Below are 19,272 nucleotides of genomic sequence, written 5' to 3'. Positions count from 1 at the left end.
TGATTTTAAATTGTAGGAGACTTTGAAGTGAGCGATTTTTATTAATTGTGGTGATATTAAGATCGTATACAAGGTACGTTCATGTACTTAGCATAATTATATTGATGTAATAATATGCTAAATGTGTTTGATTAATTACAAGTAGTATCATGCTAGGTTTGGATTGGAAATTATGATTTGGATGTTATTGGTGATTGGATTATGAAGCATGTTTTACTTGTGATGGATTATTGGATGGAAAATTATAGTTTGGAATATTGTTTATGAACCACATATTTATTTATGGCATGTTAGAGAGCATGTTTAATTAAACTAAATGTTTAATTTGGGTTGGAATATTGAAAAGGAATTTTATTATGGTTCATATAATTTTTATTGATGCTATAAGCATGAGAAAGGAGCTATTTAAGTGTCTTTGGACACAAGGAATAAATTGTATGTTGGTGCCTTAGTGCACTTAAGGTGTTTTTAACACCGAGGGATAGGATTTGTGGCGCTTTATGCGTTTAAGGTGTCATTGGCACCGAGGTAGAATTAAAGAGGGTTCAACATTAAATATTATTTGGTCACTAATTATTCAAGAATTAAATTGATATATTTGATTGTTTGATTAATTAATGTTGATTGAATGATTATGGTCTGAGTGTCATCACTGAGTTTAATAATATGTAAATAACATAAAGTGAAAGAGATTACGCACCAAAACTCTTGGAACGTATATACCTTGTGTATGAACATATAGGGGGAGTTATGGGGTTTTATATTTAACCATAACTTCTACTGGAGTACAGGACGCTGTACATTCCTTTTATTATTATTATTATTATGCGCAGGAATTCCGCCACTTACGAGTGGTTTTTGATGCTGGCACGGTTAGCTCCCGTGTCAGTAACCTCAATTTATTGGGGGAGGTTAGTGGGAAACCCGTTCGATGCGTAATCAACGCTAAATTGATTATGTAGTTGTCTAGTGAGAAGTTTTGTTGAATGTTGTATGCTTGAAAAGCAGGTGCAACAAGGTAAGTTGTGTATTGATAGGTAATTGTATGCTAGTGTGTTAACTACGCTTATGTACTCGGCTTTGCTGATTGTGTGTTTTGTGTGTTTGTTGGCCTTGTCTTTATCTTGGCCCTATGATGACCCATTTTTAATGGAGAGTAGTGGAAATAGGTAGAGATAAGCTTTTCAGGTGATGAACCATATTCATGAATGGGCATGCGTGAAGAGCGAATCATGCTAGTTTCTATAAGTATATGATGTGTTTATTGCTTTATTTATTTATGACTTGATTATTATGCGTGACTAACGAAAAGATTTTTGAGCTCAGTTTTGTTTTAATAAGGGCCTATAATGGTTCCAAGTTGTAGGTTGATTATATTTTACTTCGTTTGACTTTGGTTTGACTTTACTTTCGTTGGTTGACTTTTCAAGTTGACTTGTTTTGAATGGTTTTGAAATTAGTCTTCCGCTGTGTGTCTTTGATAGTTGTCTTAGCCGTTTTCACGGTGGCGGTAATGTCTTAGATATTCCTATTTAAAAGTTTTAAACAGGGCAAAACAGGTATTTTAAAAAAGGAAGGAATTTCTAGGGTGTTACATGTCGTCTCTTTTATCCACGCATCACCATTCACATAGTAAGGTAAGCTCAATGAAAGCTTTAATGTTTGACATGGTCACCCCTACCCTTTAGGGTTAACCTTGCCCTTAACTTCACCCTTTAATCATAAGGTTTTCGTTTAATTTGGCGGTGAAGCCGCCGGAGATGGTAGTGCCGTCGGTGGGATGAAGGTGGCCTGGAGATGAGGAAGCGGTGTCGGTGGAATGAAGGTGGAGAATGAAGGTGGATTGAAGGTGGAGATGAGGAAGCGGTGTTGGTGGAATGAAGGTGGAGATGAGAAAGCGGTGTGGTGGAAGATGGACACAGTGAAGATGGTAGTGTCGGTGGGAGATGGCTGGAGATCGGGGAAGGAAGGAGGAAGCTTCAATGGTGGAAGCTTCAATGGAGTAAGCTTTTCTCACCCCGTTAACTCTTACAGATAACCTCTGTTAGCAACATCTTCGTCCAACTCAGCATAAGCATCCACCATGGAATGTTACATCAGACAACGAAAGCTGAGATGTTGCATTCACTGTTCGCTTTATTTACAAATAAGCCATTTGATTAACATAACTTGTTAATCAAATAGATCCATGGGGACCGGCTCCAAGAAGAATAGGATTTCATTAATGAAAGATAGCCAAACGGCACTTACAAACAATTCTAAGGAAATCTAAAATTCCAACATAAATACAATTCACCTTAGAACTAGTTACATCGCAGATTCGATCAACGATCGCCTTTATAAAAATCTTCATCTGAAGCAAAACAATCTATGAGTTAGCACTAATTCGGCTTGATAAGATCCACGGATGAATATTTGTTTGGGTGAAAAAACTCATATAGTCTTCTAGACACTTTTGGAGATTGTGAAACCCTAAATCTTCAATAATCTTTGTCAGACGAACAAACAAATAAATTAAACCTAATAGAATAATCATCGCCATACAGATGTGATCCTTTATTGAAAGCAATTAAAAAGTTTTTTGGGGTTTACCACACCGGTGGAAGTCCCTACAAAAATTTACAATTGAGACCAAAAGAAAAAAAGATGGAAGAGAAAGAGAGAGAAGGAGAAGATTGAAGGAAAACCTTCAAAAAAGTAGAGATTATCTACCAATGGAGGCTAGAAAAACCCTCCCAATGGGGGAAACCCTAGAGGGAACCAAAAAACCCTTCGTTATTGGTTATTGATTAGTCGGACATGAGTATTGTTGTTAGAGTAGGTAAATGAGGGTAAAATTGTAATATCAACAATATTAGAAGTTTTTATGTTTTTATAAAGGTAAGATAAACGGCCTAAGGCCCTCTTCTTTTAAGCTTCTGGGTATAGCAGAGCAGAGCAAGCCGGAGTTAGCAGAGTAGATTTCAGTAGAGCCGAGCCGAGCCGAGCAGAGCGGATTTCTCTATCACGACGCCGTGCTCTGCTTGTTCAAGGGTTTTTGGTGGGACGAGTCTCGGAAGGGATTGTTATTTTTGGTGGTGGTTTACTGGTTTTGGGTAGTTGGTTTCGACGCTTCTTCAATATGGGTATGTGGTTTTGGGGGTCGGTAATGGGTGGAAGAGTTCGACAGGCTATTTTTGGTGGTTATGGGGGTTGGCCGTTTTTCGGCGATGTTAGGGGGTGGGTTAGGGTTCCGGCAAGGTGGCAAGGTTAGGGGAGGGGAGAGGGTGGCTGGAATTTTGGGTTTTTTTTTATTTTAAGTTTTACTTCATATATATATTTTTTTAATATTTTTAATTTTGGACCATTTACGTGTTGACACATGTCATGATCACCTATCATAACAAATCATTGATCCGTCATTGACCGGTTGGGACTATTAAAGGAAAACTACCCCCATAGTTAGGATTATTAGATAATAAATCTTAGTTGGGATTATTAAAAGCAAATCGCCCATAGTTGGGATTATTAAAGTATATTTTTCCTATATATAATGTCGCACAACTCTTACAGTGGAATAATTTTTTGACTTTATTATTTCATCTCCCCTAAATATATGCAGCACATCGTATAAAGTTAAGAACTCTTATGCCTATTTTAAAAAAACTAGTTAGTGACTCGGGCGATGTCCCGGGTTTGTTTCTCCTTTTTTTTTTGGTACGGAACATTATTGTGAATATCACTTAAATATTTGTTTGTTGGTATAATACTTTTTGTCTTTTTCGCATCTAAAAAATATTTAACTTTGATAAGAAAACTTTCAATAAATAAATCCTTCAACCGCACACCTCAGCCACTCTTTTAATTTCTTTTTATTCCAAATTTATTCCTGTAGAGTCACTAGCAAAAAAATTTGTTTTAGTTTTTTTTTTTGGAAGCAAATTGTTTCAGATTTTTACTTCATTCGTGCGATTTCTTCTTTATTAATGGATTTCTCCAATTGAATTTAGATGGTTATGTATCTCTGATCAAATGGGCAATGTTGTAAAATTTGATCTAGATTTTAATCAGCTCTACCAAAACGTTGATAAACCCAGCGTTTTTAAAATGGAAAATTTGTTAAAAATAATCCCAAATTTCACGTACTCGCTTTAAATAATCCTAACTTTGGATTATTATTAAATAATCCCATCTTTGGGTTGTATTCGCTCAAAATAGGCCCATGTGACTGGTAACCTGTTAAACAGGTAAAATATTTTTTTTAAGTTAGTTGACACGTGTCATTGTGTTAATGGTTGAAAATATAATTAAAAAGAAATTAAAAAACTTTTAAAAAAAATTAAAAAAATAAAAAACCCAACCCCATATGGCCGAGCCCCCACTCCACGACAACCACCGTCTTCGGGTCTGCCACCGACCTAGCCCAAGTCCCCGACCTCAGCTTGCTGCGGCCAGACCCCCTCCCACACGTGGTCATGTTGGCCCACGTCGGCACCGCCCTAACCAACACCCCTTTCCCTCAAACAACCAATCCCGCAACCTTCACCAAATCCTTAAAATACCATCCCCCACTGCTAAAAACAACCAGCCGCCCCTCCACCACCATAGAAACCCTTGCGCTAGGGTTTCGATGGGGGTGGAGGGGCGGCTGGTGGTTTTTATGCGGTGGGGGAGGTGTTTTAGGGATTTTGGGTGGTCGGGTGGGTAGGATTTCGAGGGTTTTAGGCTACGAAATTGGTGGTTTTGGGGGAAAGGGAGCTACCGGCGTGAGAGACGAAGTTCTGGCCGGTTGTAGACACCCAAATGTGTCTCCCCAAAAACCAAACCCAGTGATAAATACTTTTCACGTCGCTTGATTATCGAATGAGGTGAAAGTGTGAAAAGTCTTGTGATGTGTTCGTTTTAATAAAATCTTTCTTCCTGTTTTTGAAAATCTACTCTATTTATGAAATTAGCCACTCCAATTTAGCTTGGTCCGTGACAAGGGTCCATTAATAGTGTAGTTGGGTCCGGCTCGTAAAGAGCTTTCCAATGATATATTATAAACCCAATTTCGATGAATAATGAGGAAGTTATGGTCCAAATACTAATTTGGGTCTGAAATGGTTTTATGGCCCAATGATCTAGTGGAGGGCCCATTAATTATTATTCCTAAAATTATTAAGATTGATTATAGTCTTCTAGAATAGTCTAGAAGGTTATTTTGAGTTCTAATAGCATTAGGATTGATAATTAATCTTTTAGAAAAATAATGAATTTGGTTTGAAATCAAACAAGTGTTTTATTATGATAAAATCTGGTTTAAAATTAATTAAAACGGAGTTTTAATTGCTTAATTACATTAAGAAGAGGATTCCGTACAAAAGCGTGTTTTATCTTAAACCAGCGCCAAACGATAGAGCCTGTCGCCATGCGTGATCCTTGTCATTTTGCGCTGGGCTCTGTCGCTGGCGATAGCGATCAGTTTTATTCCGATTCAAATTTTGATTTGTTTCTATCGATTCCAGACTATTTTCTTATAAAATAGGTGTCGTATTTCCCCGTTTTTATTCATTCGCAATCATCATCTCTCTCTAAAAAGCTAGAAGCTTATTCTTTCTCCCTCTTTCTAAACCTTCCCCTTTTACAAAATTCCACACTCACAAGTTCTAGACACAATTAGCCAAGTTCGAAGTTGCCTTCGCCCTAGACGTGAAAGGTTGATAATTTCTGAAGGTTTGATCCCAACTCCTTATTTTGATTATTTAATTTAATTGTTTGATTTATTATGTTCCTTGAAGTTACTAACGTGTGTATTTTGTTATTAGAAAGAGATACGAGGCATCAAAGTAAGTAATTTAATTACTTAATTATTCTTTTGATATAGAAAGCATGCTTAGATTATTTTATTAATTTCTAGTATCATGTTAGGATGTCTTTGTGATTCCTAGTATCATGTTTAGGGTAATAACTAAGATTTCTAATATCATGTATGTTCCTAGTATCATGTTTAGGTTGCTTCCTATTATTTCTAATATCATGTTAGTATCATGTTTAAAAGCTTTGATCTTTAATGTTTAGTGACATGCTAGGATTTGTTATTAATCTTGTTAGTATCATGCCTATGATCTTGCTAATATTATTATTATGCTTTAATGAGATTGAGATTGTTATGATGATTTGTTGTCAATATGTTATTATTGTTGCTTGATATATTATTACTTGCTTGATCACGCCTTTTATGTATGTTTAAAGAGAATTTGTTCTTGTAATCACGCTTAATAAGATAATTAATAATCTTGTTTAGGCTAATATGATTATAATTCAAGTGATCGCTAATAATAGATTTGTTTGTGCATTAATATTCAACCAACATAGATTAAACAGGTTTTGGGTTAATATATTGATTGTATGTTAGTCAGAAAGCGCACATGAATATGAGAAGAATAAAGTAGAGGCTTATTTTTAGGGCAAGTTCAATCTCTTTTAGATTGGATTTGTACCTTCATCCCCGAATGTCCAGTCCTGGTTCCAGACTATTATGGAGTTAGCGATCTCATGGATCGTGAAGGGGTGTAACCTTCACCCCGTGAACGGTTTACAAGTTCCTAAAACTTGTTGGCGATTCTTTTACTCTACCTTCCTTCCCTTTGGACGCCACCATACTTAAGTGTATGATCACAGTGGGGCTCAAGTATGAGATGCTTGAAATAATCCCTACATCGGCGCGTGGGTGGGGAAGGGGGTTCCGGCCACCGTGACTGTTGTGGGGAAGGTGATTCGTGGGTGGTGGGGAAGGGGGTTCCGACCGCCACAGCTGTTGTGGGGAAGGTGGTTCGTGATGGTGGCTTGGTTACATTTTTTTTAAAAAAAAGTTTTTCTCTTTTTTTATTTTTTATTTTTGTAAGTTTTTATTTTATTTTTTATTTTTTTATGAACCAATCACATGGTGACACGTGTCACCTTAACCTATTACAATAAGTTAGTAACCGGTTTGGGCCTGTTTTGAGCGAATACACTCCAAATTTGGGATTATTTAAAGTGAATACGTGAAAGTTGGGATTATTTTTGACAAATTTTCCTTTTAAAGTTAGTTGATTTCATGCAATCAGCTTTTTCAACCCGCTAGTTACCAAACACCCATATTAGATGATTAACTTGGTCATCTCTTTAATTTGAGTTCTATCCGCTGAATTTGGCCCAATTCACTAAACACCAAATGCCCTCATAATCATTGTTTATCTCAAAATTTTTTTTTTTTTTATTGTTATTAGGAACCATATTTTTTTTTTTTTTTTTTTATTGTTATTAGGAACCATATTTTATTTTCAACCCTTCAAAAATATTATTATACGATTTTACTAATGGAATATCCTTATTAGGAAGCATATTATTATACTCCGTACGATTTTGCTTCGGAAATAGTATATTACTACGTATATGGTTCTGATTTATGAAAATATACATCTTCTTCATCAGGTTGACTGTCGAATACGGAGTAAAAAAAATCTGGGAAAAATGACTGTACATCAACCAAGGACAAAACCAACAAATAAGGTGGGACCCACTATTGGTCTCTTCAAATTATTTGTTGGCCCCACAACTTTTCCATTGAAAGCCACTCTCTTTACTTTCAGACACACATACCATTGATCGCCATTAATAATACCTTTTGAAATCCTCCGTTTGTTGATTAAAGCGTCGATTTCTTAACTTCTTCATTCATTTTACAGTATATCATTTTCTCTCTCCTCTTTCTCTCACTAGAAATGGCTCAACATCTTTGTTCTACCATCTTCAAACGCCCTTCAACAACCTTCATCTCTGTAATTTTGCTCTGTGTTTTGGGGTTTTACAGTTTTGAAAAAACCCAGATTCAAACAAGTGCAAAACCCCAGAAAGCGTCGAAATTAAATCACCATTTTCACGACACTTTTCTTTCTCTCTCATCAAACTACACCGTTTCACAGTATCTTCGTGCGCTAACTCTCCACCCCCACCTCGCCGGAACTCGGGAGGGTTATCGAACTGCGCAATACGTCAAAACCCACTTCGAAAATCTTCATTTAGAGACAAAAGTGTCGGAGTACGAGGTGTTGTTGTCTTATCCCACGCAAATTTCGCTTACGGCGAAGTTTAGTAATCTAAATAGTCAAGAAATCGAGAGTTCGGAGGTGGGGTTTGACGTAATTCGGCCTTACCATGCTTACTCGCCGTCGGGGATGGCGGTGGGTGAGGCGGTGTTTGCGAATTACGGGAGGGATGAGGATTACCGAGCGTTGGGGGTGGTGGGGGTGAATGTTAGTGGGTGTGTGGTGGTGGTTAGGAGGGGCGAGGGGATGTCCCGAGGCGGGGCGGTGAAAGGGGCGGAACTCAGAGGGGCTATCGCGGTGCTGATGTTCACCGAGGGGGAGTATGTTAAAGGGGTGGAGAGGGGGACAGTGATGAAGGGTGTGGGGGACCCACTGAGTCCTGGTTGGGGTAGTGTAATGGAAGGAGGAGAGAGATTAGGGAGAAATGAGAAAGAAGTGGAAGAAAGGTTTCCTAAAATTCCATCTATGCCAATATCTATGGAGACAGCTGAGGGTATTTTAAGGTCACTTGAGGGACCTCAGGTGCCCTTAGAATGGAAGGATGCCCTTAAAGATAGCAATTTAAGGGTTGGTCCTGGTCCTACTGTGCTGAATTTTACTTATCAGGTTTGAATTTTTGGAAATTTTTAGGTTTGATTTGGAATTTTGGAAATCTAATGAAGTTATATTTGGATTGTTGTTGTTTATTTTGACTTTGTGTTATGCTATGTATGTTAGGAAATGTGGTCCTGAATTATGTTGTAACTGTTTTTGTGGGAACTGGTGTTTTTGCTAAAAGTTATGGTCAATTTTATGGTGGTTTTGTATCTTTCTGAATGTGGTAGGCTGAGTAAAGTATTTCTATTTAAGTTTCATATTTTGGTTGTTGGAATTGCTCTCATTTTAGGAAGTCATGTTATTCGTTGTGGTGACGGTTTTTATGGTTGAGGGTTGTTGAGGTCTGGTTGCTGGATAAATAAATTAGAATTTGTATATTTTGATGTTCAAGTTAATGTTTAAAATGGATTATTTTTATGGTAAATCATCAAAGAAAAAAGGTGTAGTGATGATTTAGCTTCTAGAGCTAGTCATTGTGCTCTCTTTGTTGGTTTGTTGAATAAGGTATCTGCTTTACCAAAGCAGCTTGAAGATTTTTTGTTTTAGGTAGTTGATGAATTATTAAGGAAAATCCTCAGTTTGGCCTTTTGTTCATTGATAGCATCTCTTTGTGGCCCTTACTCCTCCTGATGAAAGCAAAGTCTGAATTGTATATACTTCTGCTCTTGATTGTTGTTAGTTCATTGCTTAGTTCATTTTTTTTTTTTTTTCACTGTGTATATAACTTGTCTCTTTCTTTGTTTTCAAGATGAATAATAAGGTGATCTATATTAATGTAATCAACTCTTTTAAGGCAATGATGATTCATGACTAATAATATGGTCCTTGAGGTTTCCGTTATGCAGCATTATGGCCTTACCCCTAACATTTTTTGGCAGTAAACCTGCAAAATTCTTTTTAGAAGGGAAGGTATTAGGGGAAACTACAAAACAATTGTATTTAATTTTTTTTTTTTTTTTTTTAATCTAGGTGCAATAAGAAAAAAGAGGAGGGGTCAAAGTAATTGGTATTATCAAGGCAACACAGCTTTGTTTTCCCCTCCTAATTTTCACTTATTAATTTTATACTGCGTGTATGTTTGGGGTTCTATTATCCCCACCATATTTTGAGTTTCTTCAGTCTTATAAGTTCAAGTACAATAAATTCAACCACAATAAGTTCAAGAATAATAAGTTTAAATAACATAAGACTAGTTAAATTTATGTGAAGATGATACTTCCTTGAGGTTCAAGAGACCAAAGTGAAGTTAAATATGCTGTAATAAACTATTTTGAGGGTTTGCGAGGTGAGTTGCGGCTGGGGTTCTTGCTTTACCTAATTTCCCTTGTTCAAGCTATAATATGATTTTTTGATTGTGCCTCTTGTTAATGTGCCCAATCCATCTAAGCTTGAACTTTTGAGAACTTTTCTATAAGCTAGAAAAATTATGCAAAAATTCAAAGGAAGAAGATGAATTGTGCATTAAAATTTTAAAATAAGTTGAAGCTCTCTAAAGTATTTCCACTCTAACAATATTCAACATGATTTTTCTCTCTAATCAGCTCTATTTATGGAGTTTTCCCTCTACCTAATTATTATTCAAGCTACTTCTGCTGATGCAGCTACGTAATTGTCCTTTTCCCTATATATTGATTCTTAGCACATACTCCCTCTGTCCCTTTTTTTTTGCTCCATTGGACTTTTCACGGTTTTCGAGCCGCGTGTTAAAACAAATATATCTCAAGATCTATAAGTGTAAAAATTATAAAAACTTGATATTAATAAAATATATAATTCGATGAATCCAACAAGATCCCACTTGACTATATTATCTCTTATACATTAATAGAATTTGCGGTCAAAGTTATTAAAAGTTGACTCAAAAATTAGCTATGGGGCAAAATAATAGGGACAGAGGGAGTGTGTCCTACAAAACTATCAACATTAAGAGCTTGAAGTCCCATAAATTTTGCTTGTTGAAGGATTTTTGCATTTTATTACCTTATAAAACCCCGCCTTTTGATTTAACCACATCTTTGAATTTTATTTTAAAATATTACCTATTAATTAAAAAAAAAATGATTTCACCACCTGATTCCGATGTAGATTCTGGCTGTGGGGCCCACACTTTTACCCTCCCTTTTCACTTCTATTTCCATGATTTCCCCTTAACTCACTATTCTATAATACCCTATCACATCAAAAAGGTCAATAAAACCCTAATTAAACATGTAATTATCTAACCTCAACAAATCTCGTTTTCATTCACATGAACCCTAATCCCCAAACATGTGAATAGTCATTATGTGGGACCCGCAGCAGGAATCATCCCTAGAATCAGGCACATACATGTACCTATTTCTACTTCATTCTATTCTGTTTCCGAAAGATGCACGCATATTCTGTTTTGAGGTGTTCTGATTTGATGTACCTAATTCCACTTTACACACACACACACGTACCTATTTCTACTTCATTCTATTTTGGGTAAACAAATTTTACTATCTTACTCCTTTGCCCCCCCCCCCCCCCCCCAGCACACACACACACACACTTTGTACAACCTCTCTGTTACTTTATACACCATTTTTTTTAATGTCCACCCAATTCCTAGAATCAAGAGTCAAAGATAAGTAGGTACATCGAAAGAAAATGGAGGGAGTACATGCTTTCCCAAATTGAATGTTCATGTTGTAAACTCCAAGTGGCTTGCTTCAGAATTCTCAATGATGAATGATTAATTAATTCATAGATTGTTTGAAGGCTTTCCTTCATTGCTTATCGTGGTTATAATTGTCTGATTTCATATTTATATTTGTTATTTGGTTCTCTTATGCAGGGAGAAGAAAAAAATGCCTCAATTCATGATGTTTTTGCTGTCATCAGGGGATCAGAAGAGCCAGACCGTTATGTACTTCTTGGTAACCATAGAGACGCGTGGACATTCGGTGCTGTAGACCCTAATAGTGGAACTGCTGCTCTACTTGATGTTGCTCGTAGATATGCCTTATTGATGCGCTTGGGATGGAGGCCTCGCCGAACAATTATTTTTTGCAGCTGGGATGCTGAAGAGTTTGGGATGGTGGGTAAATTTTATTTCTTTCCACTTACGACACGTGTCATTAAAATCTTAGTGCTCTTGAAAGTTATGCTCAAGCTTTGTGCTTGTTTTAACAAGGAACTAGTATTTTTAGCCCGTTCGATGCACGGGCTGGTTATTTTTGTTGAAATGTGTTGCATATATATATTTGTGTTATATGTGTCGATGTTGTTTTGGATTTTAGTTAGGTATATATATATACATAGATATTGCGTGGTATGAAATGACTTATTGATTTAAGTTATATTTTAAGTTTAGGAGATGAAAATATTATTTTATTGTCTATGTAATTAGTTTAACTTTAGTTTATCATGGTAGAATGAAACTCTTCATTTTCTTATTACTTAAATTTGCAAGTCTTGGAATGCATAAAGACTTTAAACATTATTTATTTTACTCTATTGAAAGATTAAGGGAGGTGACATGTGGCATATGCGTGATTGGTGACATGTGGCTTAGTATGAATTTTGTGGTTAGAGTTTTTAAATACTAGGTATAGATGTAACTAGCTTTGACCATTTTTTGGTCCTTAATACTCCAAATGCTTAGTGAACCTAGAAATAACTATACTGAGAATTCATTGATGATACTGATTTTAATGGATAACCTTGTGTGTCCTGCATATAGCTACACCTCATGTGATTTCTTCATTTGGATCTTGTTAATGTTGGTTCTTACTTAGTCATATCTATTTCTTTTCCAGATAGGTTCAACTGAATGGGTTGAAGAAAACATTATGAATCTTGGCTCTAGGGCTGTAGCCTATTTGAATGTGGATTGTGCAGTTCAAGGTCCTGGATTATTTCCAAGTATGACTCCACAACTGGATGATCTTCTAACTGACATAACGAAGAAGGTAAGAAAATCATGTAATAATTGAGCCATATAGATACGTATTGCTAATATATACAATTTGGCTTGAATTGGCGTAGATCGAGGATCCTGATGCTGCAGATAAAACTATTTTTGACCAGTGGACTGCCAGGAACAAAGGCATCAATGTAAGCCTCTTAAAGTACTGTCCTCTTTTCATGCAGTAGTATATATACCTGGGCCTCTGCTCCAGCATTATATTTTTAGGATCTCATATCTCTTTGTGAAGTAGTGCGACTCTTTTCAGCAAGCCCCTTTGTCTCAAAGGTATAAACGATTGAAATACAGACTTGGTTTAAATGGATGGACCGATGGAATATAGGTGTTGGAAAATCTGTTTTAGTTGCCAGTTGGTATATGTGTGGAGGCAATATCACGGTGAAGAGTAGTCTATTTGCCATATTATTATTTTGGATTTCAGGAGTTGGGGCCCATGCTCTTAATCATGTCATAATACTTTGTCCGAGATTCAAAACAACATACCAATTGGTTGTTGGTGCAGTGGTGATTGGGACTGAACTTGGTAGGGAGGACCCGTGTTCGATCCCCCACAACAACAATCGGGAGGGGACTGGAACCTAACCACCCAGAAGTCCAGACTGATCCCCGAATCCGGATTAGCCCAAAGGGTGAACCAGGTGGAACACCGAAAAAAAAAAAAAAAACAACAACAACAACCTTAAAAAAGTGAGGGAACGCCTATCTCTGTTTCTATTCATCCATCCACCGATGTTTGTCAAATTTCTCTTTGATGTTCATAGGTATTATCAGGTTCTTCAAAAATTATTGTTAAAATGCCATTATGCTACAGGATGGTTGGATGGTCACTAGTCAGTAACAAAGCTGGAGGCGAAATTGTCGTAATGTTTGCAATTTTTTTTCGACCCCTCATCAGGTTAATTAATAGTCGATGGAGGGAGTTTAAATTTCTGTTTTCATAGCGAAGCTTGAGATTGGCATTCGTACCTGCATTATTGCTAATACTGGACCACTGGCACTTGGTGGGATGTTATTGATTCAGTTAAAAAAAAAAAAATTAAAGCATGGGTCAAGTAGTTGATAGGATACATGTATTTAAGGCTTTTAAGCATGATTTTCTATTGGCCTAATGGTTAATTCTAGCTGTGAAATAACTTCCTATTTTTAAAATTCAAAGTCATGAAACACGTGTAGCCGACGGCCGACCCCACTTATGGGATTAAGGCTTTGATTGATTGATTGAAAGTCCTGAAACATGTGGCTCTGCTGAGACTAGGACGATGGTCTAGCTGGATATTTGGCTCATTGAGTATTTCTAGCTGCTTCAAAGTTGATTCTGGTTTTGGTTGGCAGTTTGAAGGATCGGTTCTGTCAGCACCTATTTCCTATTTGAGTGCCATTTCTCACTGTTATAGTCTTGTTATTTTTGACACATTCTGTCAGTATGGGACTTGCCTATTGACGAGTAGCTTGCCATGAATTGCACATGCTGGCCTCAAACATATGAGAGTAATAATGAGGGAGAAAGAAAGGGTACCGAGATTGTATATCTGTTGACATGCTTAATCAATTGCTACTTCCCATCAAAAAAAAATTTGCATCCTAAGTGAAAGAATAAAACATACCCGTGGTTGATAGCTGATGTGAGCCTTTATCATTAAAACACTACCACAAAAAGAGGAAAATAGTATAAATCGGTTTCTTTGAGGGCATGTCAGCTTTGTAATATTTTCTTCATTGTTTTGCAGATCCAGAGGCTTAGTGGAGTGGACTCTGATTTTGCTCCGTTTTTGCAGCATGCAGGGGTTCCTTCTGTTGATATGTACTATGGGAAAGGTATTTCTCTTAGGGCTTAATTAATTAATTTGTGGACAAAGGGCTCTGTGTCAATAATGTCATTTTTCTTATGTTTCTTTGTAATTAATGATGTCTTACTGGGTAGAAAAGGATCTACAGAGTCCTTATTTTCTAACAATGCTCAGAACTTCTATGACTTTTCTTAGATTCATCAGATGGATCAATTCATTTTGGTTTCCTTGCATGCTGAAGTGCTGAACCATGACTAAAGTTTAAAACTAGGTATGAGGGGATAATTAATGTGTGTGTTTTACATGGAAGACACACACAACTTGATAGAAACAAAAAAGTGATTGTATGAGGAGGATAATAGTTGCGGGGAAGAGGCTGGGTAATGGAAGACACAAGCAACTTGATGGAAACAAGAAAGTGATCGTATGAGGAAATTGAATTTTCTTTTACCAAATTGAATTTTCTTTTACATGCCAACATCAATTTTTACATGGAAATAGTTTCATAATAATGCCCTAGTGACAGCTCTAAGATGAATCCCAGATTATGGATGAAATATAGATCTTTTTTCATGGTCATAATCTCTAATTTTTTCTGAAAAAAACTGAATTATTTCATCCCTAATATGTTTGTTTGTGCTCAAAACCGTGATAATTATACTTTTTCACTTTGCCCCCAGATTTTCCAGTCTATCACACAGCTTTTGACTCGTATGACTGGATGTTAAACCACGGAGATCCTTTGTTCCATCGCCATGCGGCTGGTCAGTTTCTTTCTTAGTTGAAGTTGTAAATTATATATTTAGGAAAACATGGCTGATGCTTAGTGTCTTGATATAACCTTCATAAATTATGATTTATATAGTGGCGGGACTTTGGGGCCTTCTAGCTCTGCGTTTGGCTGATGATCCAATTCTTCCCTTCAATTATCATTCATATGCAATGCAGTTACAGGTATCCCGTGTTATACTTGATATACTCTTCACCGTTTTTCTTTTTTCTTTTTTTTTTTTTTCCCTGTGTAGTTAATATTAATTAACCTGAAGTTCTTATTTGTTTTCTTGTATACTTGCTTTTTATTAGAAGATATGGTCTACTTTCTACAAGCATGGTTGTGCAAATACTTTTTATAAAGGTTAAAAAAAAGTGGAGGAAGGATATCACTCCATGCAAAATGCAAAGTGCTGTTAGAGATAATTGTATAATCTTCACTTGCCTTCTGCTATTTCTATTTTTTTGATGTTTGACAATGTTATGAAGATTTTTAGGTAGGCTTTTGGCCTTTATTATTCTGTTGTAATGATCTTTTCTGTCATATGGTATATCGTGTGGTAGCAACTTGGTCAAAGCTCCTTGTGCTGTAAAAATTGGAGGGCTAACCAAGTGACCTTTATACGTATATGCAGGAGTATACAAGTATCTTGAGCAATAAGCTGGAAGGTCTTGTGTCCTTTACTCCTATATCTAGATCTGTCAAAAATTTATTTGCAGTAGCTCAAGAAGTCGAGGAGGAAGCAAAGGTGAGATAAGCTTATCTAACTACATTTGATGCTTTCATGTGCTACAACCTATGAGCATATGGTAACTAAAATAGTTTAGTAATGTATTCTTATTCCATTTTTTTTTTTGCCTTTTCTTAAACATAAAACTAAAGTTCAAGCTATGATGAGCTCACCTTATTCTGGGACTCTTATCGCTAATTTCAGATTAGATTGGACTGTGCAACAAGAATCAGATCAAAATAGTGAATTATATTGACCAATCCAGATTATGAAACTCGGGTAGAGTATTAGTATTAGACAGTAGGTGAAGTAATAATATGAGCAACAGTAGGTGGAGCAGCGGAAGTAGCAGTAGCAGTTTATAATTAGAGTAGCTCGAGTAATACTAGATGTAGTAGTCATGGTGGTGATGGTACAGCAAGAGCAGTAGCAGAAGTGGTAGCAACATTTTTAGTAGGCTGTGGCATCAACAAAAGGCAAAAGCTGTTGTAGGAGTAGGAAGAAGAGTCTTAACAGCTGCAGAAGGTGCATTGGCAATACTACTAGTACTAGCATCAACACAAGAAGTAGCAAGAGGAAGAAGAGGAGCCTTAGTAGTTGTAGGGTGGTGGTAGTGGTTGTGGTGTTAGCAATAGTTGTAGTGCCATTTCCAGTAGTAGCAATAGCTGGAAAAAGAGCAGCAGGAGCAACCACCATTATTATGATTACTCATCAGCTTAGATCAGACCACACAAGCAAATTTGGATTAGATTTGATAAGAAAAGTCAGAGCACATCAGCAAAACTGTAGTGAAACTTAGCCTCAGTAGAGAAGTAGAATATACAGAGGAAAAATAATCCATAAAAACAGGTAAGAGATACATTAGGGGTTTCATTAAGGGGAAAAAGAAAGGGAAAAAAACTAAAAGATTTTTGCTTCTCTTAAAGTGATAAATGATAATCTAGGAAGACATTATTGGGAAACTTCATAAGCAAAGTCTAGAGTACCATCTGATTTTGGCTATATGTCCATACCTGAAGGGAATGATTAGTACTTGAAATTATTTGCAAAGAGAGTGCATATCCAGATAATTCTTCCCGGTTTCCTGTACCAAACTTGAAGTTTCCCTTGGCAGACAAAGCGTCAGGACAAACCTAACGCTTCACAAAAAAACCGAAAAAGGATTGATCCAGTTGTGTGCATGGAGAAAGGCAATGGAGAAGTAGACACAAACAGCACATCATTCTTTTTTCTTTTTCAAAAGCAACTGTAATTTTGAATCTTCTTTTTACCCTAGCTTGTTCTCTACTTTCTCTGAAGATAGGATTGAAACTGGAAAGTATGACATCACTCATTGCTCTGTATCTTTTCTGGCCTTATAGATGTAAAGAGTCCTAAAGACTTGATTGACCTGCCCATGGTCCCCAGTGAGGAAAAAGACCTAGAAAAAGGGGATCTTTTTGGACTTTGTTTCTCTTAGAGAAAATTGCGCCCATTGTCCTTCCCTGTGTCCAAGGCTTCCTTACGTTCCAAAATTGCTCCCAAGGAGGTGAAATATTGATCTTTAAAAAGTAAAACAAGTTAATAGCAGAATCTAAGTGGATGGGACCTCAAGTAAACTGCTCCACTGGATTCTAGCTCTAATGATCTACAGAAAGCAAGACCTTTTAATAACAACCGTCCTGAATATTGTAATAGAAAACATGACATTGGGCATAGTATAAAACCATTTTTTTTTGTTTGCATAATGCATGTATGAATTAGAAGAAGCGCCCCTCCAGGTATTCTTGTTTGTATTCTTTTAAATGAGAAACATAGCTGTTGGATGTTGTTACATGTTCAGAATGACAATTGCAGAATCTAAGAGCTGGGGGGGTCTCTAGTGATCTTGAAGTACTGAAGAAAAGAATGTTAAATGATCGGTTGATGCTTGCAGAAAGAGGTTTCATAGATGCTGAGGGGCTGCTAGGGAATCAGTGGTTCAAGCATCTGGTAAGCGATGTATCTTCTTTGTTTTTGTTATTTCGTTATTTTACTACATCAGATAGCAATAATGAATTTGTAAAGGTAAATCGTGGTAGTCTGACTCTGTAGCATGCAGAGGGCCAGAGGCAAACATGATCTCCATGTTGCCACTATCTAGTACTTGTACTAGTACTCTGCAAAAGCGGTGCTTCTTCAAACAAAAAAAAATAGAGTATTTTTGTAAGAGACAGATGTTTATCTCTAGTTTTCCAGTCATTTCATCACCAAAGACAATTATGCTGTTATTGAAATGCTTAAATTATTTCTGTCAAGACTCAAGAATTCTTCATGTAGTGACTAAGGATTTTGCAATAATATATGGTTACAGGTTTATGGACCTTCCAACCACTATGATAGCAAGGTAGACTTCTTTCCTTCTATAGCAAATGCTATTTCTCAATCTACACAAACGAAGAGGGAAAATCAAGCAACAATACAGCATGAGATTTGGAGGGTTGCCAGAGCTATCCAAAGAGCAGCTAATGCTCTGAAAGGAGACCTAAGCTGATAGAAATTGCGGGCAAATTTCACCTACATGCATTTAGCCTCGGGCAGGTGAACATATTGTTATACAACTTGGTCACTGGACCTAGGTATAGTTAATGCCATTTTGCAGTGGACGCATGAACAAGAAAAGGTCGAGCACTTTTTCAGCGTCAGATTTTGAGGATTGCTGACATGCTGTCAAGAGATCAAAGTTGGAGAATTACTGGGCAGGTTTAACTTGAACATACTTAGCAGCTGGCAGGTGTAGGATTTGTTTGATGCATTCCTCTACTTTTCAGATGGAATGTAGAGTTTAATGTTGACATCCTTCTGCCAGAAAATGTGCATCCTATGTTTATTGTACAGTTGTTACTAGAACGTAGGACGCCTGAATCTTACTGGAAATCTTGTATATCTATTTATCTGGTGAAATGTAACCGTATTTCACTTGCAACTGAATGTGTGTTTGTTTGCCTTCAGCTCTCTCTAATAGTGATGCTGATACCAATTTTCGAGAACATAGCAGCTAGCCAGCTATGACTTGTGTCTCACTCTTGTTTTTTTAACTGATTGGTTGATGATAGTTTGTTGATCGTGTTGGAGGGTCTAAAAGGAGCTCGCAAAGAAAATAATTTGTAAAAAAAAAAAAACTCACCTTTTATTCTACTCCACAAATAAATATTCAAGATGGAAACGCCCTATATTAACGGAAATTGGAAATTTTGACTTTTTATAACGTATATTTTTTTTCTTGATTAATTAATGAATTTCCTAATGAAACAATAATGTTTACTTTAGTGGTGTCATGTAAATTAAAATCTTTAAGCAGGGGTACCCTAGTTCCTTTATTTCTTCTACAACGGTTAAATTGGTCTGGTGTTTGCGGGTCAAAA

At 36.6% G+C, this 19,272-nt stretch overlaps 1 protein-coding gene across 1 annotated transcript; it reads left to right on the top strand.

The window, feature by feature from the left end:
- Positions 1-7,636: 7,636 nt before the first annotated feature.
- LOC145563637 (putative glutamate carboxypeptidase AMP1) lies at positions 7,637-18,838 on the top strand. Its single transcript, XM_081624073.1, has 10 exons — positions 7,637-8,657; positions 11,467-11,709; positions 12,431-12,583; positions 12,660-12,728; positions 14,328-14,415; positions 15,068-15,151; positions 15,253-15,341; positions 15,794-15,907; positions 17,726-17,860; positions 18,222-18,838. Exons 1-10 carry the CDS (start codon positions 7,728-7,730, stop codon positions 18,399-18,401), a joined length of 2,085 nt encoding a protein of 694 aa, XP_081480199.1. The 5' UTR covers positions 7,637-7,727; the 3' UTR covers positions 18,402-18,838.
- The last annotated feature ends 434 nt before the right edge of the window (positions 18,839-19,272 follow it).

The sequence above is a fragment of the Chenopodium album genome, chromosome 10 (genome assembly GCF_948465745.1).
Source record: "Chenopodium album chromosome 10, dcCheAlbu1.1, whole genome shotgun sequence".
Lineage (NCBI taxonomy): Eukaryota > Viridiplantae > Streptophyta > Magnoliopsida > Caryophyllales > Amaranthaceae > Chenopodium > Chenopodium album.
The sequence above is the reverse complement of the archived record's forward strand: the minus strand, read 5'-3'. Positions and strand labels throughout refer to the sequence as shown.

Coding starts and splice junctions, on each gene's coding strand:
- LOC145563637 (XM_081624073.1), top strand. CDS start 7,728: ATGGCTCAACATCTTTGTTCTACCATCTTCAAACGCCCTTCAACAACC. Junction 12,584..12,659: donor TAACTGACATAACGAAGAAG/GTAAGAAAATCA, acceptor GAATTGGCGTAG/ATCGAGGATCCTGATGCTGC. Junction 15,342..15,793: donor CATATGCAATGCAGTTACAG/GTATCCCGTGTT, acceptor ACGTATATGCAG/GAGTATACAAGTATCTTGAG.